We start from the raw sequence: 15,107 nt of genomic DNA, 5'->3' as shown, positions 1-15,107 counted from the left end.
CCTGGGCGTGTCATGGTCGGGCCGCCTGGATCGCGTGGTTTCGTCCACAACGGTAGAAAGCGCTGCAATTACGGCGGCTTTGCGAAAACTGCGATCCATTTCTGCACGAGATGTTGTAGTGCTGACGGACTCCAAATCGGCGCTACAAAGACTGCATCGTGGCCTACCTCAAGAAAAGTTCACCAGGCAATCTCTGGCACTAATCAAACACCTAAATGGCAAGATTTTTAATATAAAGTTCCAGTGGATCCCATCCCACGTTGGCATTGAGGGCAATGAAAAGGCTGATGCCCTTGCATGCGAAGCACGTACATCGTTTCCAAAAGTAAGAACTCCCAAGACTTACCAGAACAACAAAGATGTGATACGCAATCATTTCAAGGCGATCTACAGGTTTCCACACCAAGCATGCGTAATTCATGGACTTTCTCGTGAAGAAGCGACGCTGTTGTACCGCATTGGAACCGGCTCCGCATACACCCCGGCCTGGTCATTCAAGACTGGGAGATACGCTTCCCCGTTCTGTGCCTTCTGTGGTGACATCGGGGATATTGAACATTTCATTTGGCTTTGCCCACAGTTTGATGCGCAAAGAGCAGCGATGATCCGCACCTTGCGAAAAGGCTGTCATAGGCACCGGACAGTTGATGACATCATCTTTCCTGAAGGACCCGCGGCAACTAGGAGGAACGTGCAACGAACTTTGTTGGTCTTCCTGCGAGACACTGGGCTGTCTGACACGTGGTGACATTTTCCAAATTAAGGAGATGCTCAGGCGGAACAATTGCCGGCCATGCAGGCCAGGCTAACCCCGCCTGCTGCAACACCACCACCACCACCACCACCACCTTTCTGAACACTCATTGGGTAACTCCTGCAATCACACTTGCTGGATATCCACTAAGGCTATACTAATAAACACTCCAGGGTAGTAGGCCACCATTCGCAATGCTATGCTTCGGCATTCTTCTGAGAAGCGTGGTATTCCCTAACTTATTGCGAGGATTTTAGTGTCAAACGTTGACGACAATGAGGAATTATGCCTGATGTAGGTATGTGCCGCAGTTATTAGGTGATTAAGACGAAGCTTTTGTAGTGAGTAGAAGCATTGGACGAGCCATACGTTAACTTTATTCGCATTGTGTGACGCATGGTTGTTCGTTAGCAGATCTAGAACGCTTTGTTACTCATAATAACGCGACTCCTTTCCCGACATCAAGCCTGCCTAATACAAGTTTGCCGACAAGTCCCAAGCACCGTTGTGGGACTTGGTTGTTCGGAGTGGTAGAATACTGGGCTGGCACCCTGTGGACCCGGGCTCGAGCCCCACTGTGTCATTGGTGTTAGGTGTTTTTGCTAATTTCACGCGATGTGGTTACGGACACCGGCGTGGCGTCGGACAACTACGGCGCTGCGTGAAACCCGAGTTGTGATTCCATAACAGCTTTCGCTGTAAAACACCAAGGGAACAACAAAGTTCGAACCCTAGTCCACTGCCTGCCGGCCCAGTATTTCTGTACTGAGTCACGTCAGTGCTTGGAACTAATTTCTAAACTTGCCTTAGGCAGGCTTCATTTCGTGACAGGAATTGCGTTATTATGAGCAATGAAGCGTTTTAGAAAACCAGAACAACCAGGTGTCACAAATAATGTGAATTGCGTCCAATGCTACAAACCATTACAAAACTTGTTCTTGATCACGGAATACCTGTGTCACATATTCAAAGCATAATTCTTCATAGTCATCAGCCACTACGTAAAAGTTTCACCAAATTCCTAGCAAGTAATCGCTGGCCTGCTACAAAGAATTATGATTATTTAAAAAGTACTGGGTACCGAAGTAAGAGTACTCGATTCAATTATCTGAAAAGTGGGCACACGGACAGACAGACAGACAGACAGACAGAGAGACAGACAGACAGAGCGAAACAGACCAACGGAAAGACAGACAGATAGACAGATGGACGGACGGACGGATAGTCCAACAGACAGATGGACATAGACACTGAGGACGGATGGATAGACAGACACATGGACATAGCCAGTGGATGATTTACGGTTGGCCGATATGATCCTTCGAACCTTCGCTCCACTCATCATCATTCAGTACTAACTGGTATGAAGCCAATGTTTTCACCAAAATATTGCAAAGTCACGACATTTGTAAAGCCCTAAAAGCCACAATGATAAAAAATATATAATAAATATTTAAAAATATGCTGCATCAGTGTTGTCTAAGACAATTCACGAGATCAGAAGCAGGCGGCACCAGAGTTACGTTTGAGTTTTCTGCATCTTTCCACGCGGACGGTAATAAAGGCGACTTCCAGTGTCCGACATATGACTTGCACACGTAAAGAAATGGAAGTTAAGTACAGGTGTATTAAAACATCGTATCAGTTATTGGACCAATAGCTCCACTTGTATTACATGCTAACAAAAAATCAGCAATAAAGTTGGTTTACGTTTTCTTTTTGTATCGTATTTACACTTAAGGTGAAGCACCCATAATTGCACAATTTCATTAAAGCGTTCACTCGAAAAATGTACACTTCTTCGGCTTGTTCATGGGGGAGCCTTCAGGGCACTGGAAAGCATCAACAAAGAAAGAAGAATGCCGAAGCGGCACGTTGCATTCTCGTCGCAGGCTGGCATCATCTTTTTTGCCACAAAGCGCATAGCAGTAACTCATAAAGAAGATTTGTTCATCGACAAAGTCATCCAGTCCCCGAAGTCGAAGGTCCTCCACACCACCGCCCGTGGTTGCCTCTTCTTCAGCGGCAGCCTTGAAAGCCTTGTAAGACACCTCCAGCGCCGGTATCATAGGCATTACGCTCATCGCTGCCTGACCGTCTTCTTGGCCTAGGTCACAGTTCAGACGGCTGTTGTACTCGGCCGATTCGGATTTGCCCCACCAATGAATGATCTCGCCACGGTCGTCAATCGACGTGCCTGCCGGGTCAATGCTTTTGACTATCTCTCTCATAATTAATGTTCCCGTGGTTGCATAGTTCATCGCAAACGTTCCTCCGCGGTAAAAAAAGCGGTGGTTCGAACGCTAATAAATCTGTGTCGACTGTATTCAGTAAATATGTGTACACGTATGCTTGATAGCGATATGTGCGCTGCTTTTTGTAGACATTGTTGAAGTGCTTGTTTAGCTGCAGCTGTTGGTACACGTACGAATCATTCAACCAGAGCTCCATGAATGCCACCTTGTTAGTGTCAGGAAAGGGCTGGTACAGGGTCTTCCTGAAATTTTCCACGAAGAACTGGTTTGGAGGCAAGGTGTTCAGGTACATGCTCTCTATCTTGCGCACCGCTGTCTCTCGTATCTCGCGATCTATCCAAAAGGTCTTCTGCATGATAGTATTAAAGCGAGTTCTGATATTTTCTATGAAGTCTGTGACTTCATGGCGGGCCTCTTCATTTGGGTAAGCCTTCAATATGTGCCCGAGAGAAGGGAGAAGCCCGAAGCGAGCAGTCACGTGCTCGAGGCACGCAAGCTTCTTTTTCTCTTCGACATTGTCAAGGAACATGAAGCCACCTTTCCGATAGCCACCCAAACGTGAGACTGGATGAACATCCAGGCGATTCCGATCGATAGCTCTACTTCTGAGTATTCGCGAAACAAAGCGTCAATGCTTTTCAAAATGCTGAGGTCTTCAGCTACTGCGAAGTTGTCTGTAACCCAAAAGAGACTCTGCCTGCTGTACGCGCTGTTGAGGCTTTTCAACCAAAGGCCATGCTCAATGCTGCTTGTCTTGGTGTCGAGATCGCCGATGAGGAACCATGACTGATTGCCTTGAGTTTTATGGTTGTTGGCGTCGGTGAACGACTTCTCCAGTTTCTGCAGCAGCGATGGTTCGTAGTCGACATAATCTGCTAGCTGCAATGCCTTTAGTTGCTCTTTAACGATTCTCGCGTAGTCGACGGGGCTCAGGGGTTTCTGGATGCGATCATGCCAGGCTGCACCGTTGAAGTGCCTCTTGAACAACAACACCTTGCCCGTACTTGAGTTGGTAATGACTTGCAAACTGAAGAGAAAATTCAAGTCGTAGTTGGCCGAGACATTGGTCATGATTTCCAGTGGCCGAAATTTAGTAACGTTGGGATTTCTAAAGGGCCACTCTAGATTCACAGAGTTCATGAAAGCGGTGAGCCATAAAATATTGGCAAGTATATCGCTCTGTTGCGGATCCATGCACTTGTTGTAGAGTCGAGTTGCCCTCCCATGAAACCAAATATCTGCGGAAAGCTCTTCTAACATGCCGATCCGGGCGTCCTCGTTCATTTTGCCTTGAAGAGATTGTTCTGGGAAGTGTTTTTGCCAACCACTGCAAACAAACGCGTAAAAGTCGACGCACGGATCATAACTGGCGTTTATCGTGGCAGAAAGTCTCTTGGCATGTTCGATGCAGGCGTCTTTGATGCAGTAACCAACCGTCTTCTTATGTCTGAAGAAAAGCATGACTGCTACGGCGCACGCCAGCAGCACCACCAGAAACAGGACAACCGCCACAATGAGTTGCTCTCGAGCACGTGTCGGAACCTCCTCACTTGTGGCTGGCGCCGGGGCTTCGTCATTACCCAGAGTCTGTAATGACATGAAACAATGTTTAGCGCATAGAAACGTCAATTCTGAGTGAAAAAAGGACACATAGAAAGTTGTAAAACTCCACCGTAAGGCATAGAGGCTGGGATTTCACCCTTGGTTGAAATGGCGCATAAGGTTGAAATTAAAAATACTACCACAGGACAATGGTAATGGTGAGGGCAGAGGCAATGATATTCTGAGGCGATTTCACTGAACTTTTTAGCTTCATAGTGCACACTTTACGAAAGGCAACGTACACGTGAAAGACGGAGCATGCTATATATTCGAATCCAGAAAATCTAGACCGTTGAATAATGGTACACACATAATGCTCTTGAAGTTCTCGGTGTCCATTATTCAATAATTCTTCCACAACCACACAATTTTCTAAAAAAAAGAAAGCTTCGCAGACATGTCTCTATAATAAGTGGTCTTCGCGTATTTATAACGTGACGATATCACTTCGACGCCGTCGCGGTGGTCTTGTGGCTAAGGTAATCGGCTTCTGACCCGCAGGTCTCAGTATTGAATCCCGGGTGCGGCGGCTGCATTTACGATGGAGGCCTAATGCTGTAGGTACGTGTGCTCAAATTTTGGCGCACGTTAAAGAACGCCAGGTGGTGAAAATTTCCGGAGCCTTTCGCTACAGCGCCTCTCTTAATCATATGTTTGTTTTGGGACGTTAAACCCCACAAATAAATAAAAAAATTCATTTTCATAACTATAAAACAGCGATTCAACTGATTGCACAGATGTAATTGTGGTTGAAGGTAAAAAACATCTGAGACACTGTACCAACTGAAGTAAAGGTTTACAAAATGCTTTAAAACGAAAAAAAACACAGGAAAAAGTCACAGCTTTGCGGCAAAGGCGAAGTAATGAACGTGATAGCAACAAATCGGAAGGTCTCGCGCAGATTGGCACGAATATCTAAACGTGCCCCGCATTTCTTTCGCACAAATGACGCACAAAATGTACTCATAGGTACAGATAGACGCGAATAAGCGTCTCAGTTGTTACTTCGCTGTGTCTGAAAAGTGCGCCCTTTTCACAGTGACTGTGCAACGATATCAGTCACCTTCGTGCGCTAATTAACTTCAACATAATTTTTCCAGTGCAAGCCTTACGCTAGCCAAGGCGTATAATCCTACCAGGAGGTAAGGCAACGAGAGAGATCGTCCACTCCTCTCCTCTAAGCGGGCCAAAGTACGAGTGAAAGATGGGGCGGTATCCCTTGGTGGCTCAAGGGTTAACACCTCAGATTCAAGACGCGGAGGTCCAACGTTCGATTCCGCACACCGTAGGCTTTTTCTGTATTTTTTCTTCCTCGCGTTTTACTATATATACAGATACCATGACGTCTCGGTTCAGACAGCGTTTATTCAGCCAAAGGCTCAGCAGCGAAAAGGCAGTCTGAGACCGAGCGCGCACACACCTGATGATGATTGGGGTGGCACCCAATGAAGATGCAGACAGGGACCCACATGAATGATGATGATTATGATAATGCATATATGAGAAGAAGTGCATGACGAATACCCACCTTAATTCCCCCCACATCGAAGGGGCCAACCTGGCCATAGCAAGTTAATGCGGCAGAGAACGTCACTTGAAGGGTTTCAAGCGAGACACGTGCACAATATCTGTGGTGCGGTCACGGCGGTCTGTTGGGACGACAAGTGGAGTCACACGATAATTAACGGGCGAAGTCTGTTCGATAACTTTGTAAGGCCCAATGAAGTGTGGCTGAAACTTGTCACACAGACCAGGTGTAGGAATAGGTGTGAACAGGATCACCTCGTCACCAGGTCGGAAGAATACAAGGCGACGAAAGGCGTCATAAATGACTTTTCGATCTTGCTGTCACGCTTCCGTATTGATGCGAGCACGGTCACGACACCGGACTAGTCTTGAAATGTATTCCTCGATCGAAGACAGAGACGAGTTGACATCACTGTTGATAAAGGAAACGTCGAGGAAGAAAGTAGGGTAACGGCCATGAACGAGGTGGAATGGCGAATAACCGGTGGTGCGCTTAACGGCCGTGTTGTAGGCAAAGGTGAGGAAAGGTAGTAGAGTATCCTAGTTTTTGTACTCTGGACTGATGTAGACGGCTATCATATCAGCAAGAGTACGGTGAAATCTCTCGGTGAGAGTATTGTTCTCAGGGTGGTTGCTTGAAGCTGTCTTGTGCGTTATTTCGGAGGCGCGCAATACTTCATTTAGTACTTATGACATGAACATCCTTCCACGGACACTCAGAAATACATGAGGGGCGCCGTGGCGCAGAATGATGGCGTGCAAAATGAAGTCGGCAACTTCCGAAGCACAGGCAGTTAATGCAGGCGTTGCCTCCACGTAGCGTGTCAAATGGTCTATGGCGGTCACTATCCATCGTTTGCCAGTAGATGTGACGGACAGAGGGCCACAAAGGTCGATACATACAACCTCAAATAACGTTGTGGGGCACGGAATTGGCTGCAGAGGCCCGGCTGGTGCAGTTGTCTGGATTTTACAACGCTGGCACGGGACACAGGAACCGACGTAGCGCACAATGCTAGTAGAAATACCAGGCCATTAGAAGCGACTTCGAATGCAGTCGTGAGTTTTTTAAATACCAAGGTGTACGGCAGTCAAGTCATTGGGGAAGGCTTTAATCACGTCAAGTCGAAGAGAGTGTGGTAACACGGGAACCAAGCGTTGACCATCAGGATGGTAGACGTGACGGTACAGAACACCATTCTGCAGCCTAAATCGCAAGAGTTGACGACAATGCCACGCGTTAGGTGGAAGGGAAGTTCATGAGAGCTGGTCCATATTACGCCTACAGTACGGATCAGACAACTGGCAGGAGTGAAGTGTGCGCTTGTCATCCGATAATAGCTGGTCTACTTAGGGGAGCGTGGATGCTGCAGTAGAAGTGATGGCTGAACTTTTACCGATGCTGAGCTGGGTATTTGGTAGCGGGCAGCGGGAAAGGGCATCGGCGTTTCGGTGTTTTCTACCTGAGCTATAAATGATATCGAAGTCATACTCCTGTAAACGTAGAATCCATCGACCCAAGCGTCCAGTCAAATTTTTCAACGTGGAAAGCCAGCATAGGGCGTAGTAGTCCGTAACGATCGTGAAATGACAGCCGTGGAGATAGGGACGGAACTTTTGCACTGACTACACCACATCCAAGCACTCCTGCTCAGTTATGGTATAGTTTGTCTCGGTCGCGATTAGTGTTCTACTGGCAAATGCAACGACTCTTTTTTGTGAAGAGGTGTCGCGTTGTAGCAGAACGGCACCTATACCGCGGCCGCTAGCGTCAGCGTCAGCATGTGGGATGGTCGGTGCGGCCTCATCAAAGTGGCGGAGTACAGGTTCGGACGTGAGGGCACACTTTAACAGGTCGAATGCCCTTTGACATTCTTCCGACCACAGAAAGGGCACGTTGAAAGCAAGAAGCTGGTGAAGTGGAGCCGCTATTCATGCAAATTTCCGCATTAAACGGCGAAAATAGGAGTTGAGACCAAGAAAACTTCGCACCTCCTTTGGCCTTTCGGGGCACGCAAAGCAAAGCGCCGCCGCAATTTTGTCCAGATTCGGTCAAATTATGTGTTTGGTCATGACGTGGCCCAAAACCTTGATAACTTTTGTGGCGAAACGGCTTTTTTTTGTTGAGTTGGAGACGAGTGGTGGCAAGGCACATAACAACGTCATCGAAACGTTGCAGGTGCTGAGGAAACGTTGACGAAAAAATGACAATGTCGTTCAAGTAGCAGAGACAGATCTTCCATTTGAGACCGCGTAACGCGGTATCGATCATGCGCTCAAATGTAGCGGGCGCATTGCACAGCCCGAAATTCATAACGTTGAATTCGTATAGCCCGTCGGGGGTTGCGAATGTCGTTTACTCTTTATCCGTGCATAGGAATTCGCCAGTGTCCCGAACGCAGGTCGAGGCTTAAAAAGTATTTCGCGCCTTAAAGGAAGTCATCTTGTTTAGCACCATGTAATCGTCACAAAAGCACACGGAGCCATCCTTCTTATCAACGAGAACCACAGGCAACGACCAAGGGGTAGATGAAGGGCAAATTATCTCTTCTTTGAGCATGTCAGCTACGTTCTCTTCGATAATTTTTCTCTCAGCAGAAGACGCGTGGCAGGGCTGGTGGCGTACAACAGATGTTCCGACAGTGTGGATTCGATGAATTGCAGCAGTAGTGCGGCCCAACGTTGAGGAGTAAACATCAACGAAACTTGCGTGTTTCTTCAACAAAGCAAGTAGCTGTTGCGTCTGTGAAGGTGTGAAGTCGTCGCTATCGGCTACAGTAAAGGCGGAAGAAGAAGCGGGCTCACCCCTTGGGCTGTCGTTGGAGGAGACGGCATGAAGTGGCATGGCACACGTAGGCTCGGGAAACGTCACGCAGGCCACCATGGTGTTCTGAGGAAGTAGAACTTTTCAGATGTATTCACAGCATTGACAAGTGCGGAACCATTAAGAAACTGAACTACAACGGAAGTGAGAATGATGCCTTTACTGACGCAACTAAATGATGGTGAGACCAAGACGTCGCCAAGGTCGATGTCCTTGGAGGTAATAGTTGCGATTCGCTCTTGACCTGGTGGTAATTTGGTATCTTCCGCAACTGTCAAACGAAGTGGCCCCTTGGGGTCGTCGTTGAGCGTGCAGTCCGTGTTTGTTAGGTTGACGACGCGTTGGCCACAGCAAATAGCCTCGGTGGCAGAATAAAGAAAATGCCACCCTGAAATTCATTGGTGAGAGCAGTCAGTCAGGACGGCGAACTGAATGGGATGTCGGATACCATCAATAAAAACGCGGGCTGTACAGAAAGCGGAAAGGCAAATGGTATACCCCAGGACAGCAAACAGCGTGGGTACATCGTAGGGGGTCATCACTTTTTACCGACATTGGCTTATATCAACACACAACAAAAAATGCTTCACCCGTGTCCACCAGAGCATCCACGTACACTCCTTCCACTACAACCGAAATTATGTTGCACGGGCCTGATGGAGAAATATTAGACATAATTCAAAATGCTGTTTTTCCCCCAGAAACTGCATCGCTTAGTTTCGAGTGACTGGCAGTGACAAATGAGGCAGGCCGAAGTGGGGAGGAGGAGCAGTGAAAGGGCGATGGTGAACGGCGTCTGGAGTGCCGGCTGTTCCGATCGAGGGGCACTCGATGCGCGCGGAGAGGGAGACTGGTGAGGAGGCAATGAATGGCGTTGACCTTGATAGTACAAAGTATGTCATTCATGCAAGTCGTAACCGCGGCGCTCGTCTTGCCGGCGCTTGTGGCAGAAACGAAAAATGTGGCCGTGATACCCAAAGTAACAGCAAACTGGGCGAGATGAGCGTCAGGGGGAAGGGTACAAACTATGCGGAGTACCTGAAGACTGTGGTCAGGTGGGCAGAAGAAGGGCCAGGCGGGATCGAATGAAAGTTGAGGGGAGAAGCGGCAGCGACCGACGCGTAGGATGGTAGCAGCAACGCCTAGTTTACCTCGCTGGGAGGCACAGCAGCCACCTGCACGTAGGTTCGTATTGGCTGAGACGAGGGTGACTGGACGTGAGCCGGAGAGTTCAGAGATGCCAGTTCCTTCCTGATAATATCACGTAATGCTGCTCCAGTAGACTGTGGAGAACACGGCGGAGAAGGTGGGAAGCCCATGTTCTGCAACTCTTCACGTATTATGTCTCATATGATGTAACGAAGAGGTCTGTTAGATTGTTCACCTATGTCTAATTGTAGACGAACCGAGTCCAGAGTATCGAGGCGGTGACATGTCGCGACGACGTCGGCTATGGTAGCCGGGTTCTGAGCAACCAGGGCATTGAAGGCAACAGGACCTACTCCCTTCATAATGTGGCGTACTTTGTCGGACTCTGGCATAGATGAATTGGCCCATCGGCAGAGCGCAAGAACTTCCTTATTGTACGGCGTGTACGACTCACCGGAATGTTGTTGGCGAGTGTCGAGGGTTATCTTCGCTACTGCGGACCGAATGGCCGGTGTGCTGAAAACGTGACGGAGCTGCTGCTCGAAGGTCGCCCAGTGTACGTCGATGATGTGGTTAAAGTACCATGTGTTCGCCACACCAGTCAAGTATAAAGAGACGTAACGGAGCTTGGCGCTATCGTCCCAGCGATTAGCAACACTCACTCAGCTGTACTCATCGAGCCAGTCCTCCACGTCTTCCCCGCGAGGACCAGCAAAGAGAGGGGGATCACGCTGGTTGTTGTGTACGTAAACAGAAGGCGCGGCTGAAGACGGCGGGGAGAGATGGCAGCAGCGCCGGCAGGCTCGTTCTGTGACATGCTGCCAGACAGTGGGGACAATCAGCGGCCTGAACGTAGCTCCAGAGAATCGAGCGGGGTGGGAGAGAACCGAGAACCAAAAATCCACCTCTACCACGTATGACGTCTGGGTTGAGACAGCGTTTATTCAGCCAAAGGTGCAGCAGCGAACAGGCAGTCTGAAACCGAGCGCGCACACCCGATGATGACTGTTGTGACACCCAGTGAAGGTGAGGACAGGCACCAGATAGATGATGAAGATTATGATAATGCATATATTAGAAGAAACACTTGACGAATGCCCACAATATGTATACATATCAAGGCATCACGACGCACCGAATGAATGTAAGTGTTAGGCCATGGTGTGAAAACCATCTCATGCATGTAATGTAGAGAAGCGCTCCAAATTCTGAAGGCCACGGCAGTGCTACGCAAACAGCACAGCGGTACCATCTGACGGTTGCTCGAAAGCACGCACTGCGCACGCGTCTTTTATTGTACCTCTTAGCCGGCCCGGTCTTTCGAAGTACGCTCATTAGTAGTTCTATGACAGAAAACCATGGAGTGAACATGAGGGGCACCACGGTTAAGGCCTATGTAAATTTGAACCATCAGGTATTCTTGCAATAGCGTTCGCAGAGATCTCGCAGTACACGCGCCTCTGCCGATTTGCCTACACCACAATGCGTCCACCGCAGCAGGTATCTTCTAGGAACCCGCAGGATATTTGCGGTGAAAACAAGAAATTTCAACATGCTTAAGTTCTACCTAAATGCATGTTGTACATTTTAACGTATGCAGCTTAAAAAAAGCAATGCGAAGTGTCCTTTCAGCTACGTTGATTATCCGGTAAACACTTTCGGCCCGCAAGTAGTATCTTGAGTCCAAGTTACGCATTTTCCTTCCGTTATCCTCTTTCTAAGCTTCGGCGCTGACTGCGTAAGTGCTACTTAGCGCGCGCAGGAACACTAACCAAACCGGCAGGTTGACAGTTAAAAAAAATTGGTTCCTAATCTGCATGTTACACCGCAAATGTAGCCGAAAGACGATAGTCTTGCATCTGGAGAGAGTGAACAAAGCGTTTATTAGATGTTCTGCGCAAGAAAACTTGCGAATGGTTTTCTGGAGGCACTGCGGTAGAGTGCCTTGAGCATGTAGCGGACGCGAACAAGCACATCCAGGTACGTTAGACATAAGCGCCATCTGGCAGTTCTTTTCGAAAACGAAGGCGCGCAGCCCGCGGAAAAAGATGCGCGCCAGTCTTGGAGGTGATAAGGTGTAGAACGCAAAGCGACGGACAGGTGCCGCCACAGTGACGTCGTAGCAAAGCGTTGGAAACACCTTTTTGAGCTTCGCGCTGTGCTGACAGTGCAGCGCGATAAACGCTACATTCTTTAGAGTTATTCGTGTGTGCCTTTTTAGTATAAAGGCAGACAGACAAAACTTCAAAGAGTTGTTAAGGTGCCTCAGGTATGCGCAATGATTGCTTTTTAATCGACAATCGCACAACTATAAACGCTAAACCTTGAGCAATATTGGTGGGCGTTGTTAATGGGGTTATCCGTTTAGGGCAGTTTAAGGTGTTGTAAGGGTGAACAAACAGACAAATGTACAGACAGACAGACAGACAGACAGACAGACAGACCAATATTTTTTTGTCGAAGGTCTCCAAGAAAGACTATCTTTAAAAGCACGCGCATGCGTCATTTGTGCTATCTAGCTTCGCAAGGACGACACAATGGGCTATGGTGTTATACGCAAAGCGTGCCCATAGTCTCTACCGTTTCTAGCACGGCCGTGTGTGTGTGTGTGTGTGTGTGTGTGTGTGTGTGTGTGTGTGTGTGTGTGTGTGTGTGTGTGTGTGTGTGTGTGTGTGTGTGTGTGTGTGTGTGTGTGTGTGTGTGTGTGTGTGTGTGTGTGTGTGTGTGTGTGTGTGTGTGTGTGTGTGTGTGTGTGTGTGTGTGTGTGTGTGTGTGTGTGTGTGTGTGTGTGTGTGTGTGTGTGTGTGTGTGTGTGTGTGTGTGTGTGTGTGTGTGTGTGTGTGTGTGTGTGTGTGTGTGTGTGTGTGTGTGTGTGTGTGTGTGTGTGTGTGTGTGTGTGTGTGTGTGTGTGTGTGTGTGTGTGTGTGTGTGGAGAATGGAGCTTAAGAAAATAAAAAATTTCTTTATAACGTGCAACAAAAGGTAACGTGGTAAAACAGCCACACTGTTAGCTACAACGAATCAGAAGCAGAAGGAAGAATCAAACCTTGCGGTAGATTCCACGCATGGCGCATGTGCACAGGTAGTGGATCAACCAGGAACGTCAGATACCCTGTTGCGTTTATGTTGATTGAAATTTGAATTGTACCTTTCTAGTGTTTTTATTTTTGCGAGATTTTGGTGTATTGTGGAGTTTATTTTCAGTATATGCCTAATTGTTCCTAATTCGCAGTTTAGTTTGGAATTAATATTTGTGCTACGGTATAAGTGCGAACCTGAAGTTGGAAGCTGAAGTTGGCAACATTAAACGCTAGAACCTTATCTAACGAGGGAAGTCTAGTTGTACTATTCGAGGAGCTAGATGGTGTTAAACGGGGTATACTAAGGCTCAGCGAACTTAGGAGTACAGATGAGGCCTATTTACTGCTACAGATTGTGCACGTCATTTGCTATCGGGGCTTGGATGACAGTAGAGAACTGGGAGTGGGGTTCCTAATTCATTGAAACATAGCTGGCGAAATAGAGGTCTAGTATAGCAATAATGAAGGGTGGTAGGTATTGTAATTAAACTGAATAAGAGATACAAGATGAAAGTGGTAGAGGCTTATGCGCCTACATCCAGCCATGATGGCGCTTCAGGTGAAAGCTTCTATGAGGATGTGGAATCGGCAATGGTTAAGGTAAAAACACAGTATACTATACTGATGGGAGACTTTCATGCAAAAGTAGGGAAGAAGCAGGCTGGAGACCAGGCAGTAGGAGATTATGGCATCGGTACTAGAAAAGCCAGAGGTGAACTACTAGTAAAATTCACAGAACTCAATAATTTACGGATTTTGAATACCTTCCACCAAAAACAAGGAAATAGTGGACATGGAGGAGCCCTAATGGCAAAAATAAGAACGAATCAGACTTCAGAATGAGTGCACACCCAGGCATCGTGCAGGATGTGGAAGTGGTTGGCAAGGTACGATGCAGTGACCATAGAATGGTACGGTCTCGAATTCGCCTAGAGTAGAAGAATGAACGACAGAAAGGGATACGCAGGAAGCTAATCAATGAGCTAGCACTGAGAGGGAAAGTACAGGAATTCAGAATCTCGCTTCAGAACACGTACTCGGCTCATAGTGAGGAAACCATACTTAGCGTAGTAAGAATGAATGCTAATCTGACGAGTATCTTTACGGAGTGTGCAGTGGAAGTTGGAGGCAGAGTAGTTAGACAAGACACTGGCAAGCTTTCCGAGGAAACAAAGAATCTCATTAAGAAGCGTCAAATTATGAAAGCCACAAGTACAACAGTCAAAATATAACTTTCAGAGCTTACGAAGTTGATTAATAAGCGTATGTTATCCGATGTAAGAAGGTATAACATGGTGAAAATTGAACACGCTCTGAAAAGCGTAGGAAGCGTGAAAGCAGTGAAGTGGAAACTTGGGATAGGCGAAATCGGATGTATGCACTAAAGGGCAGATAAGGCAAAATAACTGCGAATATAGATAGGATAGTTAAAATAGCAGAGGGGGTTTACAGAGATCTGTAGAGCAGCCCGGACAACCACGACCTTAATACTATATGAACTAGCAGTAACATAGATGACACCGCACCAGTAATGGTAGAAGTCAGAAAAGCTTTGGAGAGCATGCAAAGAGGCAAAGCTGCTGGTGAGGATCAGGTAACATCGGATCTGCTGAAAGATGGAGGTCAGATTGTGCTAGAAAAACTAGCCACCCTGCTTACGAGGTGTCTCCTGACGAAAAAAGTACCAGAGTTTTCGAAGAATGCTAGCATCATCCTAATACATAAGAAAGGAGATGACAAGGACTTTAGGAATTACAGGTAGATCAGCTTTTTCTCTGTAGTATACAAGCTATTTACAAAGGTAATTGCTTACAGAATAAAGATAACATTAGAATTCAATCAACCAAAGGAACAAGCAGGAGTTTCAACAGGCTCCTCAACAATTGACCACATTCATACTATCAATCAGTTAAAAG

General features: G+C 47.4%; 1 protein-coding gene across 1 annotated transcript; it reads right to left on the bottom strand.

The window, feature by feature from the left end:
• Positions 1 to 2,532: 2,532 nt before the first annotated feature.
• LOC142765733 (neprilysin-1-like) lies at positions 2,533 to 2,985 on the bottom strand. Its single transcript, XM_075867250.1, has one exon. The coding sequence runs from the start codon at positions 2,983 to 2,985 to the stop codon at positions 2,533 to 2,535; it is 453 nt and encodes a 150-aa protein (XP_075723365.1).
• Between the last annotated feature and the right edge of the window lie 12,122 nt (positions 2,986 to 15,107).

Source organism: Rhipicephalus microplus, chromosome 1 (assembly GCF_043290135.1).
Source record: "Rhipicephalus microplus isolate Deutch F79 chromosome 1, USDA_Rmic, whole genome shotgun sequence".
NCBI classification, from domain to species: domain Eukaryota; kingdom Metazoa; phylum Arthropoda; class Arachnida; order Ixodida; family Ixodidae; genus Rhipicephalus; species Rhipicephalus microplus.
This window is presented reverse-complemented; position numbering and strand designations above follow the sequence as displayed.

What these genes read in the sequence shown, in the direction of transcription:
- LOC142765733 (XM_075867250.1), bottom strand. Translation starts at nt 2,985, where the DNA reads ATGAGAGAGATAGTCAAAAGCATTGACCCGGCAGGCACGTCGATTGAC.